Genomic DNA, 27,695 nt, shown 5'->3' on the forward strand with positions numbered 1-27,695 from the left:
GTGTGTGTGTGTGTGTGTGCGCATTAATGTGTATGCACATATGAACAGTTTATTTATTCTTCCTATTGCAGCAAGTGATGACACAGTCCTGGTGAGCAAAGCAGTAAACCTCAATGTTGATGGTATTGCACTCAAACCAGCTGGTAAGGACAGACACGCACGCACGCACGCATGCATGCACACACACGCACACACTCATACACACACATGCACAAGGAGAGAGGGGCTTGTTCGCTCAAATTCTTTTTCTGAAATTGTTTCTCTGCCACCTACGTATACAAATATTCACACTAAGAGGTATGTGGATTATTTACACACCCACATTTGAAACCTTAGCCCCAACCCTATTTGTGTGATTAATATCCTCTGACACACACTCACACAGATATTATTTACAGACTGCTTCCCCACTATTTGTCTATTTCTTTGACGGATATCCACTAACACACACACAAACCACACATCAAGTTGTCTTGTCTCCTGTGATCTTTGGCCAAGTTTGCATTTTGGAGGATCAGAGAGTAAAGTTGACACAGAGGTCCAACATGATATAGGACAGGGCTGCCAAAAGTGAGGCCCAGGGGCCAAAGTTGGCTTGCCATTAGGTCCTCTATATATATATATTTTTAATTAGTTAAAATAATTGGAATATAATTCATTTTTGTGAGCTAAAACATGTTCTTGTGTAAAATTGTACGATCCCTGAATATTGTGTATGTTTTATGATCTGATCACAGAGTGAGACATAGCATAAGAATTCAGTCTGGTAATAGAAAGGATTAAAAACTGAAGATGCAAACTGAAAGAGGGAATATTGCATCATTAGACAGATGTTTTTTTTTGGACAATTCCTTTTTTAATTTTAGCCTGATCTGAGCTGTCTGGCTTTTGTCTTTCCAGTTGTCGGCATAAAGTTGGACATTAGTATGTGGATGACGAGCTTCATCAACACCACACAGAAGGTCAATGTGAGTAGAATCTTTTTGTATGCAGGACCCAAACTTGATCTAGATGATGTTTTATAACTCTATCTGCTCTTCTGCATTCTCAGTGTAATGATGAGATATGTGGCTGTCAGCGAAACGATGTGGTAAGTGGTTTGATACTTGTGCGTTTAGCCACTAATTAGGGATGGGACATTGGTTTAATTTGATCTCTATGTTGTTCCAGTATGTAGACTGTGTCCTTCTCGATGACGGGGGCTTCTTGGTGATGTCCAATCGGGATGAACATATTGATCAGGTGGGTTTTTTTACATTGGACTTTTAGTCACAAAACTGAAGGGAGCAAACATTATTGTTCCATATTTTAGGAAATTGTTCAGTGGATGAATTTCTGTGCCCTATTTCAAATTACATTTGCATATGGTTGTTCAAATGATTGTAGTGTTGTGTTGCAATTTAACCATTGTCTGTTATGATACTTCTTACCAGTGTGTGGATGGGTGAAGACTCGCCATTGATGATATCAGTGGTATTATATTCACATCTGATGTTGTGTTTTAAGTGAAGCCAAGTGTGATTTGGTTTGGTGGGTTGAAAAGTATTCACATTATCGTCTCTGACTGTTGCAACAAGGGGGATTTGTTGATCACACAGTTCTGCACTTGTACCAGTCTTTGGTAATGTGTCCCAGATTTGTTGGTAACACTGATGCAATTCAGTTGTGAAGGTTTTTCATCTTCCACAAGGGGGTTCTTGAAAATCCTTGAGCCTTCTGTAGGGTTTCAACTCTAGAAACACATTAGTTTCATTAATAGATTCCTGATTTCATCTGCATTAGGCCTGAGTGGTTTCAAGTGATTAGAGGGGTTGCTGATATGGTGGACGTGGGTATTGCATCCCTTGAGATTCCCTCTAGATTCCTTGAGGATATATTTATTTTATATTTTTGGAAAAGAGCTACTTGAAATCAGATACATCTGAAGCATTTTAAGTTCTCCATTTTGCCATTCAGTGGTCTAAAGTAAGTAACTCCAGTACTGTACTTAAGTACAATTTTGAGATACTTTACTTGAGTATTTCCATTTTATGCAACTTTGTACTTCTACCCCACTACAATTCAGAGGGAAATTATGTACTTTTACTCCACTACATTTACTGATTTTAATGAATGATGGTAAATATAATCAACCCTTAAATCAGACTTTAGTTCACCTGGACGGAAGTCAGCAGCTACCCTGCAGTATACAAAGCCATTCAAACTAGCTGCAGCTTTACCAGCTCTGAGAACACTTTAATGATCAATAATTATAAAACATATCAGAGATATTATTCTGAAATGGACCAATCAAACAATGACTACTTTTACTTTTAGTACTTTAAGTTTATTTTGACGCTAATACTTTTGTACTTGAGTAACATTTTAAATACCATCTAAGATTCTCTCCAAACCTTTTTCTACGGTATCTTTGTACTGCATGGATTCTTGCTGGTGTTGCAAATTGCCTTCTTCTCATAGTACTACCCACCACCGGGGAAGCATATGCTGGAGCAGCTGCCTTGCCCATAGCAGTGCCCCTAGTCTGTAGGAGGTAGCAGTCTTCAAAACAGAATAACAATTCAAACTCAAATGAACTTAAAAACAATGTTTGTTTTTCATAATATCTTCTTATCCTAAACTGGGAGTTTGTCCTAAAGGCATCGTAGTACAAAACTGAAATCAGCCAACTCTTTGGCTAACCTCAGTCTCAATTTATCCTCAATATCCATACAAATGAAGAAACCATCCTCAGAGGTGGGAAGTATCTAAGTGTTTCCTCGGGTACTGTACTTAGTTACAAGTTTGAGGTACTATACATACATACATACAGTGAACGCACCCCTTTTTCCTGGCATCTCGTTAACCTATGCTAAATGCTAATAGCAGGTCCCTGCTGCCGTCTGAGTAAATGTTTTTTCTTGGGCCTCGGCTCCTTCCTAATCAGGCCTGAGTGTGCGCTGGATAAATCAGTGGCCCTCTGAAGTTTGGCAGCAGCACTAAAACCCAGGGACCTGAGGCCTTGTTTGGAGAAGGTTGTGTGCCCTCAATCATATTTCCTACAGGAGCAGAGTTTTCTTTCTGTGAGCTTCTCGCTCGCTCTGCCTCTTTATGTCCTGCGTTCCTTTTCTTTCTCCGAACCCCTCTGGGAGTCTGCAGCCAACAGGGCTCTGACTGTTAATTCATTATTTGTTTTACTGCTGAGGGAAAGAAGAGAAGTCTCCCTTTACCTTATAGATTGGAAGATTTATATATCCTTTGGCTGTGTGTCCAAAGAGGAATGGATATGTGGAGGATGGCTTGTTAACGGTGACCTAACAAAGTGGAAGGAAAGGGATAGTTTGCATTTCCTCACACACACACAAGCACGTCTTTCAGCACACAGGTGAGTACTACCTAATGTACATACTCCCTCCTGGATACACAAGTACTTAAACACTCCGGTGCACATGGTCACGTCACACCTGCCGAAACAAACTACTTCCTCTTAGCGGAAATTTATGGCTGCCCGGTGGACGGTGTTAATCAGATTATACTGAAGTCTATCACCCTGGTTTGAGTGTGATGAGTGTGTGAGTGTGTGTCTCTTTTAAATTTGCTGTAAACATTGTCTGGTCATGTAAGCACATCCTAAATTGTTTTTGCGCATGTGTTTCACATACATTTATCACTTTTTGGTTGAATATTTAAAGTGTTTATGTACTGTGTAAAGTATCAATACCAGTAAGATGAGCATTTTAAAGGTTTCTGCTCATAAGGAGGGTTTAAACTTTTTCTGACCTTTGTTAGTTACGATTTCCTCTACTAGGTTTGGTCAGAGGGTCCAAACCAAACCCATCCTTTTTTCTTCAGCTTGCCTTTTTCAAGTCCACACCCATCACCACCTACATGCACCCACATAAACACACTCTCAGACACATTCTTGCAAACTGCATTACATATTTCTTTCTGTTTGACAGCAGTCATTACTTACAACAGATTTGTATCAAAAAGGCCTCTCAACTTAGACACCTTACGTACTGCCTGGTAATAAACAAAACCTCAACGTTTTCTCTGCAAGAATCACATTTCTAGTTTATCTACAGTACTTGACTTCTAAATGAGTAAAAACAATACAATATAGCTTTACTTGTACAGCACTTTGAAACCTCCGACCACAGTGCTATCAGAAAAATAAATAAATGCAATTCAAAAAATCACACTGCTCAGCTAGCAAACTATAAATTAAGTAAAAATACAAATAAAGTGTGGAACGCTCAGGAGAAGAGGTGGGTTTAAGAAGCGATTTAGAAACAGACAGCGTAGGCCTGTCTAATGTGCAGGGGCAGATCATTCCACAGTTTAGGGGCCGCAGAAAACACGGTCCCCTCTGAGCCTTGACCTTGTTCTGGGCGCATTCAGGAGCAGTTTTTCAGCTGACATTCTTATGCTGAGAGTTCATGAGAAAAGTCCAAACCTCTCTCACGTTGGACCAGAAAATATGAATCATCCAAACATAGTAATGAGCTTATTCTTCAGGTCCTATGTCAGAATCTAATTCTAAGACCTTTATTATCTAAAGAGATGCTATTCTTAAATGGATCATAATTAGATCAGATTGCTCTATCATTAACTCACACCGATGCTAATTTGGAAATAAAGGCATACTGTACAGAATGAATGGATGGTGGCAGAAAAGGGGCAACAAGGGGCCCTGCATTCCTAGGGCCCCAGGACAAGAATGCAGGAATGTGCACAAAACGATGATGGGATTTTTAAACGTTTTCGTCTATTTTGTGCTGAATGTTCTGATCCCTGTCCTTCAGATCGGGCGCTTCTTTGGTGGTATGGACCCGATCCTCATGGTTAACCTGGTCAACTCGTCCCTGTTCACTTTTAAGAAGACCTTCGACTACCAGTCGCTCTGTGACCCCGAGAAAAAGAGCAAGGCGGCTGCAGGCCTGCGATCTGTCTATGTGGTGAGTTACATAAGCCAGAGACCACTCACACACAATCCACCATGCTCACACACAGAACCACCCACATGTACACAGCCACACTACCATGTTCACACATTTTGATAGTCACACATTTATATTTTCCCTACACATGCAGCCATTCGTAGAGAAACTGGCTTACTCGAACATGTCAAAATGGAAGTCACACACACGCACACAACACACTCACCAGGGAGCCATAAATCTGGACGAAGCAGATGAGAGGGAAAGCAGAGGGTATGGTGAAAGCGTTAGAGTGGGAGTTTGCAGTAACAGGATTAGGTGGTCTAGCGTGCTTGGCCAACACACCGAGTGATGTAGAAAGAAGCACTGTTTTTCATCACTTATAAACATACCAGGGTTGGGAGGGTTGCTTTACAAATGAAATCCGTTACAATTACTGGTTACATGTAACAAAATCAGTAACCCAATCTAAGTATCACAATATAAAAGTAATGTAACCTGATTACTTAGCATTCATTTTGGATTACCTCCACATCAAACGCAATGCAAATAAATCAAAAAGAAAGAAATATCAACAAGAAGTGTATTATGAAAGACAACCGAACAATCCGAATCAGAATCCAGTTTTTTGCCAGTTTTGACGTTTATACATACAAGGAATTTGATTTGGTCTCTGGTGGTGCAAATATAAACAATCTAAGAAAATAAGTTGTAAAAGTATGTCAAAAATATAAAAAGCAATATTTTTAAATAACTATATTAAAGACAACTATTTACACCAAATTAAATGTACGAAGAATGTTAAAAGCGAAGAAAAAAAAGGATAACAACTTAGGACAAATTTGATCTTAGAAAATAAGAAACTAAGATATTTAGGATCAAAATGTGTCCGCTTAAATTTAGGCTGGATTTACACAATAGTAGAGCTGGAGAAGTGTTTTAGTTAATATATGTATTTAAATCAAACTGTATTTTAGTTTTAATAAATCAGATGTCCTACTGCATTAAAAAAATATTTTAAATATCTTTATTGATGCATTGTAATCCTGCAAGTAACCTGTCGTTTAAAAAACAAAAAAGTAACAGCAATCTGATTACATCTGAGATGATGAACAATGCAAACTGCTCACAGACAGGCCGTGGCAGTGATGAATTAGTTTTGATGAAATGCCATTACAGGGAGCGTCCATCCCAGATAATCTGATACCTGAAGACAGAAATGAAAGTATTTATTTACAGATGCAGAAATTCCCCAATTGACAATTGATACCGTGTAATTTCCCCTGACTTGCAACACAAAAATGCTCAAATGACCCAGGTGATGAGTGTGTTTTATTCTTAACGAAGTCAACAGCTTGATGCCTCTGACACGGTTAGTCAAGACTGGCTGATGATTCAACGCGGCATCAGCTGAAGAGAAAGGATGCAGCACCAAAACAAGACCCTCGCATGCTACCCCTAATCAAAGCAGCATGTTGGTTCCTTTTATTCAAACCGTGTGCTACTTTGTTTTCTCACTAGCTGTTTGTTGACATACTGATCGTCTCATCTGTTAAGAAGGCTTGTGTTCTAATTTCCTCCGAGAGAAATTAATGTCTCTGGCTGAACCTTTTGGTCTTTGTGACTTGCAAAACTGGATAGTGTAGCTTTGTAAAAACAGGCAGGATGTTTAAATTGGCGAATTGATGATTATGATAGACTCCAATTTGTCCTCCTCTTATATTATTTCTCCTTTTGTCTTCCCTCTAAGCCCACCATTGCAGATATTTTGAATTTGGGGTGGTTTGCTACAGCTGCAGCGTGGTGAGTCGTTTCTTTCTGATCTGTTTCTATATGGTTGGCATGTGTCAGCCCTTTTTTTTTCTCTAATGATTAATAGCTATGATTAATCACTATTAAAGCAGTATTTTAAATCCTTACAGTCAGATTCTAATGAAAAGCAGGCAGAGGATTTGTTTCTGTAAAATAGACATATAGCATCTGTTTAATAGCTGAATTGTTCCCAGGACAGTCAACATTCCACAGAATCTTCCCTTGATTTATTCATGCATTAGCGTTTAACAAAGATGATTTATTGGGGATTATGTTCCAATGAATCCAGACATTTTTCATCCCTGCTTGTGTTTTTTTCTCTTAGGTCAATACTGCAACAGTTACTGGTCAGCTTCACATTGCCCAATTTCCTGGACGCAGGTGAGTTCCTGTCCATATGACGCAAAGAAAGGAATAGTGATTTGAGGTTTTAATCAGCAATATTGAGCAAGCACTGGACTGCCTAAGTGACCTCATTTTGATATTGACAAGGCTTTAAAAGATATTGAACACATTGTATGCAAAACTGTTGAAATACTGAACACATGCCAACAATATGTAACTAGTAACAATATTATTCTTCTGAACAGTGGAGCACTCCATCCATCTTCAAGTGATTTCATGTGCAGACCTTTCAAATGTGGATTTGTGCAGTATTTTCTGCGGAAAGCAAATGATTCTTTAAAAAAGAAATGATCACCAACAGATCCAAAACCAAAACAACATCTCTCTTTGTTATCATGAGTGATGAGGACAATCGTTGTTACAGGGTTAGCTCATCGATATTCTGACAAAACATATGAACTATGCGGATCAAACCTGGGTTTCATTTCCATTTAATTGTTTTTGAATATATCAGTCGCTAAGATTTCTGTGGAGATGAAAGCCGACGTCGCAGTAAAATCAAGATGTAACTTCAGTAAAATATGTTTCAGTGAAACTAGCCAGTGATGTTTTTGTTATTGTATTTAGTACGCAAAACGATACACAATTCTGTTGATGATGGAACAAAACCACATATTTACACGACGCACATTTATTTAATGAGTGACTGCAGGGACATTTGGCTGTGAGTAAAAAAGGAAAAAGTTTGTGAGAACATGTATTATTAGATTAACAGTTAAACACTTGAATGTGTGCACAGCAAGAGCAATGAAGAGTCAGGAGATTTATTTATTTTGGTTTGATCAACATTGTTATTCTTTTGTTTGTTCACACGCTTTGGCCTTTTTTGTTCGTGCAAAGGTTTTTTTATTAATGTGTTTTATTTTTATTGTACACACCATAGAGTAACAAGAGCATTTTACATAGAAATGCAATTAAGTTGCATGATATTTATCATTTTGGTAGCAAAGTCAACAGATGTGTTATTCTTTTAAAAGACATTCTTAACCACCACAGGTCTATGATTGAGATAATTGCCCTTCAATATTTGCATGTGTCAAATGTCTATTCTAAGTGTAAATGATTGCTTTCATGAAATCTCTTCGTGTTTCCTTCCACAGCCGAGATAGATGAGGAACTGTCAGACGCCATGCTGAAAGAGGTCTGCATCACAGAGCAAACTCAATACTACTTTGAGACCAACAACCTGTCCTTCAGAGGGACAATCGACTGTGAAAACTGCACCAGGTACAGATGTTCATTCCTTCTTGCCTGCAAACCAGACATAAAGCGGTTACACTTTTAAGCCTAACATATACAGGCCTGGAGAATAAGGGAACAAATCTGACTTATTTTATTTATTTAACTCTTCTATTATGTTAGTCTTTTAGACCCATTAGTCAAATTGACTTGGGACATGATTAGGGGTAAAAAAGCAGTAAGAAAAACCCTTTCCTTACATGATGTCTTTATCTTAATGCCCAACAGTTTAAATAACATGTATAAATATAGTTTGTATTCATGAGTTATAATTTATTTAAACTTCGGGCATATTCATGCTTTTAAATTGATTTGGAATTGAATCTCATTTTATGATGGACATTAATGTGCTTTGGCATTTTAGCATGTGCACTCAATTACTTTTTCTACTTAACAAAAAACAAGGCAAGGCCCTCCATGGCCTTCAACTAGGCTATTCAATTGTGTCAAATGTCCTTGTATCATTTAGTTTTAATTTAATATAAAAAACGGGTCAATTGGACCTGAACACTACACAAGGTTAAGTCTGCTACTTGTTTCCTCTGCTGCCAGTAAAACTTCATCCCCCTTGCTATGGCCAAAGAGGCTGAAGTGAAGAGTAGTTCCTCTCCTCCAGCTCTACATTTTACCTGGCTGCTCACAAAGACAGCTGGAAAACTGTGCAGCACATTCCCAAACATTAATACTGCTTAAAATAACACTGCAGCCTAACAAAGACATACTTACAGCAATACTTAAGTTCAAATTAAAGAAGGTAAGAGCTGAAAGCAAACAAGTTACTTTACTTTTATATTGTGATACTAGGATTAGGTTACCGACGCCATTTTTTAACAGGTAATCGTTAACTGCATCGGATTTCATTTTTATAGTACCCTCTCAACCCTGGACACATTACGGAGTATATTTAAGATTTAAGCACTTTCCCTGACCTGCAGTGATACGTTTGCATCCATGAAACACAACTGAAGTCCCCAAAGGTGGCACTGAGAGAGTGCAGTAAAAATTCACATGCCATGAAGGTGAAGTCAAGTCACCAGTGTGGACCACCGTCTTGACACCGTTGGTGTGTGTGTGATTGTGTACATGTGTGTGTACGTAGGCCATTTTTAAGGCCCCCTCGTGCCGGCTAATGGAGTGCCTGCCCACATGCCGCGCAGCGTTCCTGCACATTAGCCGCGCACACGTCTCTTTTTAACGACTGCCATAAAAAAGCAGAGAAAATCATTTGTGCACCAGCGACATGTGGGTTGCGGTAGAGGTCCTGAAGGACAGTGTGGTGGCACAGCAGGTCTGTGTCCCCTCAGGAAATAAAAGCAGTTCAGAAGCTTGAGCGAGCGAGCCACATTATGCTTTTCATTGTGGTGGTTTCTGTGTGTTGCTCGTCATGTAAAAAGAATAATTACCGTCTGTTTAAAGCAGAAGACCAGACACATAAGGAGGATGTTAGAAGGTCAGGGGCCCAAATTTACAATAAGGGCACACCGGCGATTTTTGTTCCATAAACATGATTCTATTCCTGGAATAAGTTGGATGTTGGTTCCAACACCACTACACAACAGTAACTTGATGCTGCATGCAAAGAAATGCTGATTTTGTATGGCTAAGATACTTTTACTATGTGCCAAATATTTAGTCAAATTCTGTATAATTCACATATCATATAATACTAAGGCAAGGCGCTAACGTCACTTCCGGTCCAAATTACGGCCCGGCCCACTTTGCGCCTAAAATACTACATTAGAGCGAAGTGGAAAATAACAGTTTCTTCATGTCTTAAAGCTGCTGAGTCATATATTGCACCTCAAACAACAAAGAAATCCAGAGTTACGGTTTCTTTACTTCCTCTACAGAAAAAAAGGAGAGTAAAAGAAACAATATAATTCAGAAATCTCAGTTTCAGTGTAAGCCTGCCACTCATCCACCGGCACACCCACCGGACATCCATCCCCTTTTTATTCTCTGTAAAAACAAAGCTGTCTCTGCCGTCTGAAGCTCTATTTGACGCCATTTTCATATTTTTGGAGTGATTACACAGTTTTTGACAAACAGCAACATTGTTTTTGCTATATCTGTGCACGTGCCTGCAGAAGACTACAAATCAGTGGCTACCTTTCATTACTTTTTGGTAACATTTTGCATGTCAGTGAAATGTACATCTCAGTCTTTCCTGGATTTAAGCCCATGTGTCTCTTGTGTGCTCCTCTCCAGGCTCTACCACGCTGAAAAGCTGCCCAACACAAACCTGGTCTTCATCATCGCTGATGCAAAACTCACCTGCTCGTCATGTGACACAAAGCCGTTAATACAGGACGAGCAGCAGTGTATCCTTTTACCAAGCGCAGCTATCATCTGGCGCAGAACATGAACATTTGATTCAGCGAACAGATGTTTTGAGAAGTTAGTGTTTTTGTCAAGATAATCACGGCTGATTATCCGTAAATCTCATTACTCACTTTCCCCTTCATTTGCATCGTATAATTCCTCCAGCCATAATAATGAGTGAACATTTCCACAGTAATTTTCAAATTTGGCCCAGATTTAAAAGTGCTCTCTGCACTGGGTTGCTCTCTGCTGTATCTGTGCAGCAGATGAAAGTGTGGGATCCTTCTGCAGAATAGTTTACAAACAAATCCGTGGAGCTCTGTCAAACACACAGGGCTGTGTTTGATTATAATTTAAGCCTTCTGGAAATCTAAATGCCCAAAAATGACTGCCATGTCATTAAGGGATTGAGCAATGTGCTTGAGATCCAAAAGAAACAACTTTGTGTGCGATTCAATGCTCCTTCAACATTTACACTGGATCATATTGATTTGAACAGTAATAAAATACATCCTAGTGATTTTCCACGTTAATCAAAATGTTCTGTGAATACTTTTCACCGAATGAGTTCCGAATGTTTGTTGCTGTTTTTGAGAGTGACTGGTGTTATGTTCCTGACGTTACTCATCCAGCTAACGGTCCTGATCCCTGTGTAATGGCTCAGAATCCTCGGTACAGGAAAGGGCCCGCGGCCTGTTTTGAAAGCAACAAACACGTAAGTTCAGACCTGGGACGGCTACTAGTTGTGAACAATTCAATCTGCAGCACCATTTCTTGTACCTTAAGGTGCTCTGTGTAGAGTTTCATGTATAACACTGCCAAGCAGCTAAAAAGTGAGACCATTGCTGCTTTATTACTCTCACAAGAATTTAAGCCTTTTTTTAGAAAATCCAGCCTGAAATGGGAAAAGCCTTTTAAATTAAAAGCGTGTGCCTCGAGGCTACCGTTTCTGGGTTCTCTGCTAAAAATCATTTGAGTTCACCGCCAAGGAAAATGTAGTCCTGGTCACAGCTTTAGGGGACAGAGCTTCAATCAGTACTCCTGGCTCTGACGGAACTATGAAAATAATCTGTAGATCCAATACTCACATATATTTTTGAATATGGAAAGATAGCACTGGACCATAACCACCGTTAATTCAAATACTGAAGTTCTGATTTTTTTTCCAGACATAAATTCACTCATATCTGAAATACCAATAAAGACATTTTAAAATGTGAAATTAGTAAAGCTGCATTAACTGCTGTTTAGTGCTGGGCAGTTAGCGTACAGTGGCTTTATAAGAGATTTAACACTTTGAAAAGCTGCAGAATAACATTAAAGCTGGGTATCGTAGAAACCAAAACAACTAGCTGAAAGAAGCTAAAACAGGGCAAACCTATCAGATATTAACCACCCTGGAGAAAGGGAATATTGTGTCCATTATTAGTATTACCCTAAACATTATCAAGGTAAATATGTCAATGTATTGTTGTTTCCAGTGGAGATTTTTATGATCTGGCCTGTTACTGGGAGTGCTCTTTTTTTTTTATATCTTCTTGTTTTTATGATCTCTTCCAAATTTATCCTCCAGATGAAACAACTTGATCTTTTACTACATTTCACCTGGAAAATAAGATGTAACAACAGCCACTTATTAGGGACCAATAAAAAGGGAAAGGAAATGGCAAGAAGGAAACGGTTTTAGCCGGTCTTTTAAAAACATTTGAAAACGATATATCAGGGAAGAAACTCTACCCACAGCACCTTTCCATCTCTTTTACATGGTGCATGTCTTTTGTGTTTTGTGCAATCTCTCCAAAGCTGTATGTTTGCAGATTTCCCACGCATTTCTCAACTATGAATAACTAAGCCAAACAAACATTTTATGAGAAGAACAAAATCTCTGCGTGTGAAACCTCTGCACTTGAATGCTCTGTTTGTTTTCACTCTTTAGTCCTTTTCCAGTGTCTCAGTTTGTGAATTAACTCTTATGCCTGCACTGAAAAAAACTGAAAAAACTGAAAAAAACTGAGACGTTGACTTTATTTTAATGTATTATGTCAACACATTTCACATAACCGTATTAGGTTAGTTGAAGGCGATAATATTAAAAGTTGAACCTAATATTTTAATCTATGTGAAATCTGTTGACATAATATATTTAATTAAAGTCAATGTTTCAGTTTTCCAGTGACACAAACATCCACACACACACACACACTCACTCTTTCTCTCTCACTCAAGTGATTGCGTCTGCTACTATTGTCTGAACTAATTTTCTTACCTTTTCTGCTCATATTTTGCTTCTAACTTCTTGCTTACAATGTGAACTGTTTGCTGCATGATTCTCTTTCTTTCTCTTTTTCCTGCTCTTTGATTGGCTGTTGATGGTTAAGGATGAGGCCATGTGCCGAAGGAGCGCAGGCTCCCCATTGGCTTCCTCTCTGCTCATGTTACTGCTGCCACTGTTCATGTGCTGTCTCGGGTCAGTCCCATAACGCTAGCTTTCTCTTTCATTAACACTTCATCATTATCGTACATTCAATCTCACTGCCTCAGGCTCATAACTTTAACACGCTTTCTCCTGGTGTTTCTATGCTCTGTTTGTTTTCCTCGCCTTATCTCTTCTCATTTTACATCTGACTGTTTCGGCTTTGTTCCACTTCTTCATGTCTTTTTCCATTGTTTTCCTACCCTTATTTTTTTCACCTGTCACTCTCTCTTATGTTCTACCACCATCTGTCTTCACCTCCCCCCAACTTACCTCCCAGACTCTTTCTGTCTCTCGCCAACATTTTCTCCCGTTTCACCTGACTTTGAACTTCGAGCCACGCTCTTTGTATCTCTCCCCATCTATCATTGTCAGTCCCGGGCAATAGACTCCGGTGTCTCTCTCTCTCTGTTGACATCTGATTACTGATGTATCCAGACGCTAGCTAAAACAGGCCACTCACTTCTCATTTGCATCCAGACGTTTGCACGTCTCTTTAAATGATTCTCAACTTTTCTTTCCCTCTCTAAACGCATATCAAGGCGAGACATTCTTTCCCCTTTACCTCTCCAGATGCTTAGCATACAGAGAGTGGGAGTATTCAATTCAATTGCTCAGACATGATGGCTCAAAGTTCTACAGTCAAATCTTAAAAAGACATCTTGTTGGTCTATTTTGACCTATTGTTTGATCCTTGCATAGTTCTGGTTGATATGTTTTAAAGGCCCAAACCCCTCTGAGTTACTGTTGCTAAGATGCTACACACTGAAAACTGAATCGTTGACTTTAATTAAATGTTATGTCGACAGATTTAACATAACTGTGGTAGGCTAGTTGAAATCAATACTATGAAGTTCAAATAAAAAGTGTTTGGTTCACCTTGATATTATTTCTTTCAAATAACCAGTTGTGTGAAATCTGTTGACATAATACAATTAAATCAAAGTCAATGTTCCGTTTTTTCAGTGCAACTGTTTTGCACATTTTAAGTTTGCAATTATTAATGTGGCAGATTTACTTACAATCTGGCTTAAGCCGGCAAAATAAAATATTACCAGAGGAAATAAAGTATTAGTCCAAAGCAGATGACCATTTGTTGTTTCGAGTTTACTTTTAAAATCCTTTAAAGGGTTTTCATTATGGAATTAATGGCTAAATATCCAATATCCTATTTAATAAGATAATAGACTGAGGGCAAAGCTGCAAGTCAGAATCAGCGACCTCACCAGGCAAGTTTTATGAAAATAAAGAAACAGCAGGTTTTGCAGGTAGTTAAAACTGTCTTTTCGCTTTGTCTTCACTTTAAACATTAGCATTAGCTTTGATAAGTACAGCCGTTGCTGGGTTTTTAAACTCTTCAAATCCAGTAAGGCAGGACAGGGTTGCTAATGTTAGCCTAAACTCTTTTAGCTTTCGGCACTGTCTTCTACATTGTGGATGCTAATCAGAAATGGGGACATTTTGTTAATGTTTTGGGATTTTGAAAGGAAAGAAAATGTAAAAGACACTAACGTCCAAACTTATCGAGCTTATCGCTTTTACCACAGCTAATTAGCTAGCCTAACCTGGTTTGGTTAGCATCTGTGGAGTGAAACAAAGCTTGGCAGGTTTGCAGACCTAACTGCAGTTGCTTACCTATCAATAGACAATCATAGGTCGGGAGAGAGGTCATTTAGAGCATGTTTAATGTGTTGGTTGTAACAATCAGTGACTTTACTCCTTTTCCACCAGGAGGAGGACCCTGACTGTGGTGGGGCGTCCAGCCTGAGCCCCTCACTGTGGCTGATGGTGGCCCTTCAGCTGGTTCTGCTCTGGGTTTTGACTGGCTCCAGACCCCAAGCCATCCCGTCATGACCTCTGAAAAATCCTCATCACTCCCTCTCTCCGTCTCTCTCCATCTTCAAATACGGCAACCAGCATGCAGCGCTGACACCGAAATGACAAACGCCCGTTGAGAAGCACTTGTACCAAACAAACAAAAACCTGTGAGCGCTATATCCTGCCAGTTTCTCCTTTTGATACCTTAATTTTTAGGGGTTTCTTAAAGTAATTTTCCCAGGTGCAAGTGACGAAAGAAATGTTTATTTGAAAGATATCCATTAGAAAGATAAGAAAGAACTCAACCTCCGCCTATCCTTCATCTTTTCAATGGTCCCCACCAGCTGAGATTAATTTTGATTGGCGACTTCTGAACTTCCTTTGGCTTGATGTCACGGATGAAAGAGATTGTACTGCCTTAAAGTATCGGAGGGATTTCAATCACGATGCGGGAGACTTGCTGTTTATTAAAGAGGTTGAGCAGTTGTATTCACCACTGCCAGATACAGCACTGCCTTTTGTGAGCGTGCAATTTATTTTGAATCAATTTGCAGTGGTTAGTTTTTAGGTATTTATTGTTTTGTGGTTGAGAATTTGGCTGAGATTGGCAGAACGAAATGCCAAATTGTTACATCGCAACCTCATGTCCTTCATTTGCCTCCAATGGGTTGCTGATAATAATGTTGTCCCAGTCTGATTCTTTGTCAATAGCACTACGCAGAACATGTCTCTGAGGGTTTGAAAGATGCATCAACTGTACTTTGGCCCCATGGCTCTTTCATGTAGATACTGTATTTGCAGTGTGGAAATCATTGTTCCGTGTTATTTTAATGCACATAAACCAACCCTTAAACTGCCACAGAGGGTCTGCCTCTGAGTGTACAGGTTTTAAACATTATAGCTGATCTACTAATCTTCAACCCCGATTAAGAGTAGTAAATTATCTTGAATTTCCACCTTGGTGTTGGATTGATCCAATGAAAACTTTGTTGCCATAGTGCACATTAACCAATCAGGGTGAGCCTGGCTGGTGTCCTATGCATGCTCAGTGGACAAAGTCTCTAGTGCCATGTGGCCTGTGTTACAGATTAATCCCTCAGCTTTGTAGACAGTGGCTACTGAATTGAAAGAATTAAGATTTATTTGTTTTATTATTTATTTGAATGAAGCGTCTGGACAGTATGTAACCGTTTCCTTTACTCCCTACACTAAAGAAGGTGAGTTAAAGGGAAAACGAGAATTTGTATTTTACAAAAAAAAAAACGTTTGTTTGTATTCACTGCTGTCACTTTTTAAATTAAATGACTACTATCTGCACTGCTATTCAAAGTGCAGCTGTTATTTTACAGTCTTTACAGTTTGGTCCTTCCTGAAAAACAACTTCTATATCAGTGTAGAAGTGAGGTTCGTCTTGATTTTTTGTTTTACTGTGGTATGATACCACCCGATACATCACTGCAGTCAATCCATGCTTTTGATTGTCTCTACTGCTGTATTTCATATCTTCTTTTCTCTTCAATATAAGTTCATCATGTTTCATGTTGTGTGCCTTCTCTTCTATTAGATTAGAATTTAAAAAATACCTAACTTTAAGGAACAATGTGTAATATATTTACTGAGGTTAAAGTTAATATACTGGCTTCCTCAGACACCAATGCCAGGCTGTTCTTTCCCAAAAATTCCATTCCAGTTTGCTAAGTCTGTTTTTGTTTGTGCTTGTGTAATGTTAACCACGTCTATTTCAAAACCTCATGTGGCCTGATAAGAAACAAATTACCAAGCAAACACAGCAAGCTGCAGCCATGGAATCAAGGAAACAAACTTGATCGACAGAGATAACGCTGGATTCAGCTTTGCTAAAAGCTCCATGACCCGAGACGTTGCAGAACACGTGTTAATATTGGAGACGAGTTTGGAAGATTGGGACAGCTCAGAGCCCAGAAGAGTATTAAAAGAGATGGCAAGTTGGCTCCTGGAAAGGTAAGCATTGATGTCAGGATAGCTAACCTAACTAATTAATCACATTAGGGATGTGCATTTTGAGTGAAATCAAGTTTATTACTTTCTTTAAACTATTATATGTAAGAGTGCTTGAGTATTTCACACACAGCCAGTGAATTAAGCCAGTCTAGTGCTAGCTAACACTGTCATGCTAACAATGCTTAATGCTATCAGTCACACACAAAGGGGTCTCGAATGAGCCACAGCTTTGTACTACCATGCCAAAAACCAGCGTGACAGAAGTATAAGACTGAAACAAAAGTTTTGAAAAAGCACTCAAGACCATCCTAGCTACTTATGTTATCTCGGAAAATAACTGAATTTAACATACCTGTTTTAGAAGAGGTTATTCATTGGCGTAACCCTGATAAAGTTAACCAACATTAGCAGGTTTATAATTTCCCAAAATATCTAGGTTGCATATCTATAAACCATCTGATGAACTGAGGATTTGGTGTTGCTTCTATGAATCTGGAAAGGAGGGACAACTCTTTCCAACATTTCGAATTTTGTCTGCTGTGCCAATTTTGAAATGCCAGCTTAAAGTTTTACATATTGTTCCTTTAAGCGGGAAAATGTTCATATGATTTACTGTAGATGTTTTTTTTAAATTATTATTCTGTCCAGAGGAAATTTACAGTCGGAGGGATATTAAGAAATGCAAGTTAGCCAAACCACTGCTGCAGAGCAAAAGCAATATGTCAAAAAAGATATATAATACCAACTCTCACAGGACCAAATATAGGCACTTAGAGTAGCCCAATGTCAATGCAGTACTAATTATCTCTGCAGGAATAAAAATATAACAACTTAATGGACTTTAGGATGAAACAAAACTGATCCTGAAGTTGCGATATGTACATCATTGCATGCTGTGTTTTTATGAATTTACAAAACACTCATAGTTAAAATATATAATATATATTTTAATTAAGGAAATAAAACATCATGAGACTGTCATAAACAAAAAGCTTTAAATATAAAGTGACTTTAGCCAGCTGCACTTTGATGGTTTGTTGGTGTCAATGTGCAATCCCCCGATGTGATCATTTTAAAGTTCCCTGTTTCGAGTTGAGAAATGTCCATCACATGTTACAATGGTAAACATTACATTATAACTGTTTAGTGAAATCAAATACATTTAGGATTCATTGCTTTACTGCCTCATGGCACCCCCCAAATCATAAAATGTCCCCCTGACTTACGGTTAACCGATTTCAACTTTGTTTTTCTGATCCTTTGCAGAGGAACACATTTAAGGATTTAAGTGGGGCTATATACACCATTTAAACAAAACCAGGGAGTGCATCTCTTAGTTGTGTAATCTATAAACACTGGCAGATGTTTGCAGGAAATTGCATAATTGTGTTGGGAATTGAAGACAACAAATTAAATTGTGTGTACTGACCACTAACGTCGTCTCTCAACCTGGATTATTTAATTAATCCCTATTGCATCATTTTGAATAATGTCAGTTTTTCCTATGAGTATTCCTCCAAGTAGAATCAAGGAATCCATTGTATTTTATGGCAAAGCTCGACCATTACCATCAACATCTTTAATCATAAACTATAACCTTCCAACAAAAGCAATGTGGTGAAACTAACACTGGTATATATGCTCCTCATTTACTAACACTCAAAAATATCAAGTGCCATATGGGGCTTTCTTATTCTCTTGTGGAGAAACCTATAATCCTAACATAGAATTTATGCAATTTACGAAGGCATCAAGTAAGGCTCACATTTTCTCCCTGTGCTGCATGGTAGTGGCTTGATTCACAAAAGAAAAAAACGTGTATCTGGTGTGCTATGTGTAATGTTGGGATGCATTATATTATGGATGTCAGGCATTTGTTCATAGTATGATAAGGTATGATCAGCTATTACTGCATTGCTCTTGGGGGGGACAGCATTTGGCTCCGTCCTGGTCTGAACAAAAAGAGAATCTGATTGGCCAGCGTGATCTATGAATGCACTACTCAATATTTCTGAATGGTTCAAGCTATGTATAATCACCAAGGAACAATACTGGAGATTTAGCAAGTTTTTCTGGACTAAATCATGGATGTTTATTGCTGCGGAGGATTTTCCAAACCATGTTGTAGCGTTTAGGATTTTCAGTGACCCTAGCGGTGGGGCATTAGTCGTTCCACTACTTTGGTTGTGACTGAACTTTAGTCACGTTGATGTGCTTTTCCTAAAACGTCTCTTTCGCTTCCATTAATTTCTATACAGTAATCAGATATGGGGAGAATCGAGATGGCCATGTAAATTTATGAACATCTTGCCATGGAATACACTAGCCGCAACGCTAAGTAGAAGTAAAGCTGGGGGGTCAATGACCTTTTCCCTGCTTCCTACTTCCATTGGTTTATGCTAATCTCCTAATTTCAACTTCATGTTGACACTAGCTACGAATATGTGATAAACATACATTATTTCAGATCAGAAGCTGAACTTGCTTAAACATTGGTATGGTCCTTTAAGTCAATCTGGGCAGGGACGTACGGATGTGAAATGAGTGAGAATACACACCACCTAAAATTCTCAGATGCTTTGTGAGATGCACAGAAAACCTTGGAGAGTGAACATGAGCTCCATAGTTATCCAGATGTTCCATTATAATCTTAAGTGCTAAAATCAGATGCTGTGACTTCAGGAATAATATACTCTCGATGTGATATTAAGTGTTTTTGACTGTTGGTGCTCTGTATGGATTGTGTAAGTTGGCCTTTTTATTTCTGGAATCTTAAAGATTGCATTGTGTGTGTTTTTTGTGTCTTGTTACCTTGCTGCCACTCTTTGGCAGACAATTGGCGTGCCTGTCAGTCAATCTTTCTCGGCCTTCGGTTTTAAGGCAGACTCTTGATAGAGACTCGGCTTTGGTTATCTTAGTAGGTCTCCTTCAAGTGTGCTTTAACATATTACACTTTAGAGGAGCTTGAATCTCCAAAATCAGTCATGTAAAAATGTGTGCAAAAACCGATGTTGTTCTCAACAAACGAAAAAAGAACAATGTTTATAATCCTGGGAAGTAAAAAAAAAAAGTGTTTATTCATGTGCAAAAAAGGTATAATCAGAATAAAAGTTTATGATTACTATCTGTTGCATTGCGTGTAGAGTTCTGGCTCTTTTCCTTTTCTTGCAAAATATCTTGTTTTTTTCTATGTCGGATCAGATTACTGTTACTAACTCCTGTCCCATTGCCAACACGCATTTCCCATCCAAATGTGTGTGAAAATGAGAAGGAAGCACCCTGAGTCTGTTCTGGCTGTGTCTAGCCAACATCAGAACCCGACGTCCAGCCAAAATCAACAATGTCCAGCAAAAACTAACAGAAAACGATGGAGGCGTAGGTCCAGCCACATCTATCTACAACATTGAATTTGGCTCAAGGACATGTCCATTAACAACGACCCGTAATGTTCTCTGTTCATAAATTTGCAGTAATTCATGTTTTCCCTGTTGCATGTTGATCAAATAGTAAGTGAATTTCTCGTTAGCACAGTCCGCTTTACACTTGAACCTGAAACCAGCTGTGCTCAAGCCCAGATCCTTACAGCCACTATTCCTCACTGCCCCCCAAAGACAAAATATAGGCTCATTTTACTCTTTATTATGGACATTAAAAACATACCATAGTCATGTATGGTATACTGCTAGCCATGAAGAAAAACTAAAATCCTTAAGGTGCTTGGGGACATTCTTAATGTGACCAATTACAATGACTTCAGTATTTTTAATAAAAATGGCCTTTATTGTTGAAAGTACAGATGGCGAATGACTATACAGAGACCAATAATAGGAAACTGTATATTTTACAAACCCTGTGACAGAAATGATTACAACACTGTCAATTAAAACTTTGAATTCAAGAAACTGAATACCATCCTCATTCCCATACATTTTAAACATTGTAATACAAAAAAATGACTTCTCAATTGTTGAAATAGTTTTAATTGGTCCCTCTCTCAGCATTTTATTACCACAGCATCTTTTTCACGATGTATAATCTCTGTTTTGAACATTTTCTCGTTCCTTGGGTTTATATTGCATGAACGATTGACTATCAGGCTGAAATAACGTGTTTGCCGTTGACAGCACTCTGTCATTCTTGGATTTTTTTCTCCAACCTCTTCCTCTCCAAAAGTGTTATTCCTTGTCTGTCACGGATGAGTTGCGATGTCAACAACACACGCTGGATTTCCTGCCAGGGGCTCTGGATTTAGCGTTTGGCAACAAGATGACCGAGTCAGTTTACACTGGGAGGTCACCCCTGTTGTGTTTTTGATTGTTATCCCTAACCTTATCCGTATCTCTCAGTCAGTGGGCCTGTGTCCCTCTGTCACTGATTAATATCTGGCCTGTAAGTAAACGGCCTCCAGAGTAAATATGAAAAGTTTATTATGTAAGTAATTACATTTGGTAGTATTAACAGTTCCCTCATTAAGTTTGTTATTCCAAGACGAGCTTTCCAAGGAGTAAAGAGACGGTGTCACGTGTCTTTTGTGCACCACAGTGAACCTTTAAGTGCTTTAGAAAGTGGGACCTCATGTGTTTGACCAGGAGTGGTCACACAGTGCTGCTCACCACTTCATTTATATGCATGTTCTGCTCTCAAAACCCCCTCTCTTCTCCGATCATGCTTACGCTTGCATTCCTTGCAGTGCGAGATTAAGAAGATATGATTTCTGCGTTCTCCCTTCCTTTTACGTGAAAGCCATCATACAGTAGGGCTGGTTTTGGATACTGAGAAGTGACCGCGCACAAAAATCGGTTAATTCCTGCAGAAAAAAGCCAGCTAACCACCACTAAGAACGTTTTGCCAAGCACAGACGCAGCCTGGCGAATGATCCAGTAGGCACATGTTTGTTGGAATGAAAGAACAACTGTGAGGGTTGTGGTTGAACAAAACAACAGCATTCAGAACCTCAAAAAAGAGAGGACTGGACTACCATGGCTTTGGTGAGGTTTGTGTTTTTTCTCCACATCTCCTGTCTTTTGGCTCGGCTGTTTATATTAAAGTTGTTACTCTGACAATGTTCTCACAGGGGAGCAACTCTAACCACAAATGAAGTTCGTAACCCTTCATCTACATTTTCTGACACCTCATAACGGCGTGTTTGGCCCTGGCCCAATCACAACTGCTGTAACAGATATGTTGTGATGCCTGCAAAGCACAATGGGATCTAATTTCTAGGGAGTTGATATTGATATGTTTAGCATTTATGGAACTTTTACCTAGGGCCTTTCTGTAAAGACTTTGCACAATCTTGTTTTCTGCATGTTTGTTCTCATATTTCCTTCCAAGCGGTGAATCAGTGACTCAAAATGTAAAGGTGTCAATGTGGTCGTGAGTAGTTGTCTGTTTACACGTGTCAGTCCTGTGATTGACTGACGACTCTCCAGATTGGCTCTCCTGTGAAGGATAAACCGGTACCGCTAATGGCTGGGTGAATGGATTATACCTCTCTTATCCAGAAAGTCTGTGCCCTGAGGGTTAACAGTTAGGGTTAATCTAATGTGGATTTTAGATATTAGATTACAACGAAGCAGATTACAGTGAATCTTTGGCATTCCTTCATCATGTATATCAGCGGTAAACAAATCCAGATCATTTATAATTCTTTATAATCATAACCACATAAAACTACGTGATGAATTGTTGATCATTATTCAAACCTCAGATGTGTTACTATCTCTAGAATTGAATTTTGAAGGGTTCAGTACATTTGATTGAAAAGATAGTGTGATCTGCTGTAAAACAACTCTTGAGTATGTTCCAACTGGCCCGACTTGAAGCTGGGGTAATAAGACTAACTCCTATCTTCTTCCAGTTCCTGCAGGTAAGAACTCTCTTTCTTTATTGTCTTCACACACACAAATGGGAACAGAGGCAGACACTTTTTTTCTACCAACACTTGTACCTGGCAATTTTGGAATTCGGAAACTGGAGCACCGATAAGGCATTTTTGCTGATTTTCATGTATCATAAAGCTAGAAAAGTTGTTCCACTCAGGACGCCCAATTCCACACGTCTCAGATGTGGGATGGAAAAAGGTTCCAAAGGGTGTTGCCATGATCTAACAAGCACTTTGTTTACCGAGTCCCTTAGTCATGATTTTGTCTTTTCTGTGTTTCATGTTTACTGCTTTTATTTTGAAATGCCTTTGCTCCTTGTATCTTGTCATGTTTAACTTCCTGTGGTTTCCCTCCTGTCTGATTGTGTTCACCTGTTGCCCCTGTGTTTGATCTCCCTTCCCCAGCTGTGTGTTGTCTCTTTTGTTAGTCTTGCATGTATTTGAGTTAGTTTCTTAGTGTTCTGTGTCAGTTCGTCAACATTGTTTCCACCGCTTGGCTCCTGATTTTTCACTGTATTATCTGGATTTCCTTCGCCTGCCCTCCTGTGTCCTCCAAGTCTTCCGGGTTTGTTATTAGTTTTTGTTGGCTACTTTTCCTTTTGTTGACCTCCTGCTTTCTTTTTGTGTTTTTTTTTGTGTCTTTTATTTAATAAAGCTTGCTTGTTGTTTATACTTTTAAACCCAACTCTTTTTGTTCTGCATTTGGGTCCTGATTACCTTCCCCCCTGACACCCTTAATATTATCTTGATAATTGAAACCCTCAACCCTAAAGAGTTTTGTGCAGAAGCTTTTCTTTCTGGCAAATTATCTTCCAAGAGCGTGGTAGATTTTGAATGTCGTGAGAACAGTTTTCAGATCCAGGTGCAACCCAAAGACATCGATCGAGGTTCCATTTCAACGGTTGTCTGTTGTGTACAAGTGACATGATGTGCGATTGCTTGAAGACCACACACGCTGGAAGGTGAGTAACGTCATTGGATGATTGTGTTACATTACAATTGAATGTGCGTCATTGTGTGACACTTACAGCAGCTTGGCCTTCAGATGAAGTGAGATGTCGACACAAAGTTTGGAACAACGAAAGATTGAAATTGTTTAAGTAAGTTGAGTCAGTAATACATACTTTCCACGTAAACACATTTGGTTTTTGTGAGGAAATTGCTGGTGTATTGATGACGTATGTTACAGCATGTTTGAACACAGGATAATTCTCCTGTGTACAAACTACTCTGTAATGATGCAAATCCTTAGAAAATTAGCAAAAGAAATTATTTACACAGATTTATGCAACTGGAACCACCTGAAAGCTCGGAAATAAACACAGGTTTCTGAAATCCGGTGGTTTATACTATCGGCTTGGCAAACTCAAAGTCTTTCCCTCTCCTTCCCAAAACAACTTCAACTGTAAATCTCCTTCACCTGTTCCCTTGTCTCTGCACCACTCTGGATCCCTTTTGGGAGCCGTTAACTTTGTGACTCATCTCCTGGTCTTTTGTGCACTCACTTGGCTGAAATTGCTCCAGTCTGGTAGCATTAACTTTTCATGTTGCTTTTATGTTTTTTGGCCACAGAGAAAGTTAAACTTAAGTGAAGGATCTGGCTGTATCGGTAAAAGAGAAAAATACCCAGCACAGATGTGGGACGCCCTCCTTCACTGGGCCCTGCAGTGTCCAGTACCCGGAGGTTTGATGTGGTTTTTTAATCTCCGACATCATACATGGTTTTGTATCAGCTGTTCTTGACTGGAAGCATGAGTGGACCTAATCTCAGGAGAGAGGAGAGCAGAGAAAAAGAGAAAACAGAGGAGCACTTACAGAGATTTGCAGACAGAGCCAAGGCAAAAACAAGAAACAGGCTGTCAAAAATTAGTCTTTAAATGATGGTGCCCAAACCGAAGAGGAAAACAAACGGACTCTTTGAAAAACTGCACAAGATTAATCTACATGAATTTTAGGATTTTTTAAATGTACAAAACTATATAGATCAACTTAGCAGTTAAACATCTTTAAAATATGTTAATTATAATTATCTAAGTATTATTTATTGACATGTTCTATGTATTTTTGTTTAATCTAAACAAAAACCTGCTTTAAGCCAATAAAAGTCCAGGAAAAGCTTTTTTCATTTTGGGTTTTATTAAAAATGTGACATGTTAAGACATCTTTCCAGAAATGGTGTTCATATTACTCTTGAATAATTCATCGTGAAAATGGGCTATTTATTTAGCATTTAGAACCTGCTAAAAGTGTAGTCACACTGAGATCCATGAGTATTTCTGATTCTGATTCTGATATGCAGAACAACAGGGACACTCAATGTTAGTTTACTAAGTTCAATATATTAATACAAAGCTAAGTGATTACTACACACTTTTGGGCCAAACAATACCAACCTTTCAGTAGGCAATATGTTAAATCTAAGTGGATATGTCCAAAGTATTTATGTTCATGTTTTATGAGCCAATTATTTACAGGAAATGATCCTTGTTCTGTTGATAAGAGTTTTGTTGACAAAGCAGTGAAGCAGCATGAATCAGTCACGCAAACTCAGTAAATGATTTAGTAAAGTGGGTTGTCAGAGATTTATCAGCATCTGGCCCCTGCTATGACTAGTATTTTGGTAGACAGAGTTCTTTTAACTGACCAATTGGCTGATTGCCTTACAAACCGTTCGATCAAACACCTTCGTGCTCCGATTCACAAACAATGACTATCACTGCCAGACAGCTACGATGAGTCGTACAGGGTCTCCTCATATCAGATACAAGCCAATTACATAACAGACACATAGTCAGGCAGACAGCTTTTACTCTGAGTGAGTTATTTCCTCTGGTGCGAGCCCTTGGTGTCTGATCAGGACCACGAGTCAGCATTTCAACCGCGTGTAATAATAATTTGTGTGATTAAGCGCCAAGGGGCTGGCAAACACAGAACATTTTATCTCTTAAAGATCCTCTGACACGCCAAGCTCCGTCAACAGTGGTTAAGTTAAGCTGTTGACTCACCGACTATTGGAGTTTTCCGTACTGTACGCTCATTCCTTAATTAATATACAAACAAATATGGATACATGCAAAAATATGGGCACAACACTACTAGAATGTATAAACACCTTTGCAAAAAAAAACCCACTTTCCTAAGCAAAGCTGAGTCATTTTTGAAATGTCTCCGGGCCACACACCACAAAAAGAGAAGGAGAAATTGCCTTTATGAAAACAGGCAGGTGCAGCATCTCTCCCAACCACAAATATCAAAGGGTTGGCGTGTGTCTGGTTCAGGGATAATTGGAGGTTGATTAAGTGCAAATGTGTGTTAATGCATGAAGGTTAAAAGAACACATTAGGAAATCAGGTCTTTTAATTTCTCTCTCATAGTTAGAAAAGAAGGTCAGTATCAATTTAACCACACATTTTCAGGGCATGTTACCTACGTTACAGAAATATTTTAACATTGGGTAAATATTTGTGTTCCCTTTCTTGCCAAGGCTTACATGAGAAGTAAACCTGTCCATTAAAATGTAAGTTCCAATGCAAACAAACTGCAGAAGTACATAATTTCTTATGGATAACGAGTGCAGTTTTGAACCATAACTATTTGGATATGTTTGCTTAAAAAGAGCAGTTTGACTAAATATCTCAGTTAACAACTAACGTAAAAAAGGTTATGGTTGCTTAGAGATTGCTTCATCATGACTCTGTCCAGAATTAACAAAACGTTCCTACTAGCAAGTCCAACCTGGCTAAAATATGTATTATTTATATCTTATCTTATTTATAATATCTTGTTGGTTGATCAGTGCAGAAATGTAAGTGAAAACACTATGTAGCAACTTTCTGTACAACCCAATCAAAATAGAGACATTGAGGTTGGGCATATTCTTAAACCTAGCTACAGAGCGAGGCTAACCGCTAACCCCAACTCTGTTTGATCAAATGTAGAACTGTTCCTTAAGGAGAGAAAATGTATATGAATTTGACGTTGTGAAGACATTTCACCACTACAGATGGATGTTGGTGCTATATAGGCGTAACTGTGGGTGTGTGCAAACGTCTGTCCCACTTGGTAAGTGTGTGTCAGAATGTGTGTCGCAGGCGTGTGTCTGGGGTGTGTGTTGAAGGGAGGTCAATCCTCGGTCTGGGTAATTTGCCACAGATGAAACCTGACTCCATTCCAGGAGACCAGCGCAAGCAAACGTTTCAAAGCTGCAGGAAATCTATTAGCACCTGGTGGGACTCCCCCCTATTCTGTCCTCTCTCTCCCCCTTTCCTCCATCCATACATCCCTCACTCTCTCTACCATCTCACCTCTCCCTGCCCCACCCCAGTTAATAAAGCCACACAAGACCACCACACTCCCGCTGTGCCACTAAAGCCAGGGGATTAGTGTGTGTGTGTGTGTGTGTGTGTGTGTGTGTGTGTGTGTGTGTGTGTGTGTGTGTGTGTGTGTGTGTGTGTGTGTGTGTGTGTGTGTGTGTGTGTGTGTGTGTGTGTGTGTGTGTGTGTGTGTGTGTGTGTGTGTGTGTGTGTGTGTGTGTGTGTGTGTGTGTGTGTGTGTGTGTGTGTGTGTGTGTGTGTGTGTGGAATGGACATGTATGTGGACCTGTCCTTATACACACGTGGAGCCAGTTAGCAGTGAATGAGGTGCCAGACAAGCCTGCAGCAGCTGCCGCACTAGAAACAATAGCTCATGATCCAGACACAGTAGGCTGCAGTCACCACAGAGTGCTGACTCTGGGTCAGATCGTAAGAACTGATGTAATTGCTGAGATGATGTGACTATCTGGGTTTCTCCACTATGGTCACTTTCAAATATATCAGTTATTGGCTTTGGTCAGGACCAAATG

The 27,695-nt window shown here is 39.1% G+C and overlaps 1 protein-coding gene across 2 annotated transcripts in view; it reads left to right on the plus strand.

The window, feature by feature from the left end:
• The window catches only part of cacna2d1a (calcium channel, voltage-dependent, alpha 2/delta subunit 1a), a 98,950-nt gene extending 82,423 nt beyond the window's left edge, over window positions 1-16,527 (plus strand). For both annotated transcript variants that reach the window (XM_063905529.1, XM_063905528.1), the window contains exons 28-38: window positions 72-143; window positions 901-968; window positions 1,052-1,090; window positions 1,171-1,242; window positions 4,785-4,937; window positions 6,670-6,722; window positions 7,057-7,112; window positions 8,237-8,363; window positions 10,584-10,696; window positions 11,330-11,412; window positions 14,902-16,527. In XM_063905529.1, coding sequence (XP_063761599.1) covers window positions 72-143; window positions 901-968; window positions 1,052-1,090; window positions 1,171-1,242; window positions 4,785-4,937; window positions 6,670-6,722; window positions 7,057-7,112; window positions 8,237-8,363; window positions 10,584-10,696; window positions 11,330-11,412; window positions 14,902-15,024 — 959 coding nt within the window. In that variant the 3' untranslated portion in view covers window positions 15,025-16,527. The remainder of the gene's footprint in view (window positions 1-71; window positions 144-900; window positions 969-1,051; window positions 1,091-1,170; window positions 1,243-4,784; window positions 4,938-6,669; window positions 6,723-7,056; window positions 7,113-8,236; window positions 8,364-10,583; window positions 10,697-11,329; window positions 11,413-14,901) is intronic.
• The last annotated feature ends 11,168 nt before the right edge of the window (window positions 16,528-27,695 follow it).

Source organism: Eleginops maclovinus, chromosome 17 (genome assembly GCF_036324505.1).
Source record: "Eleginops maclovinus isolate JMC-PN-2008 ecotype Puerto Natales chromosome 17, JC_Emac_rtc_rv5, whole genome shotgun sequence".
Classification (NCBI taxonomy): Eukaryota; Metazoa; Chordata; class Actinopteri; order Perciformes; family Eleginopidae; genus Eleginops; species Eleginops maclovinus.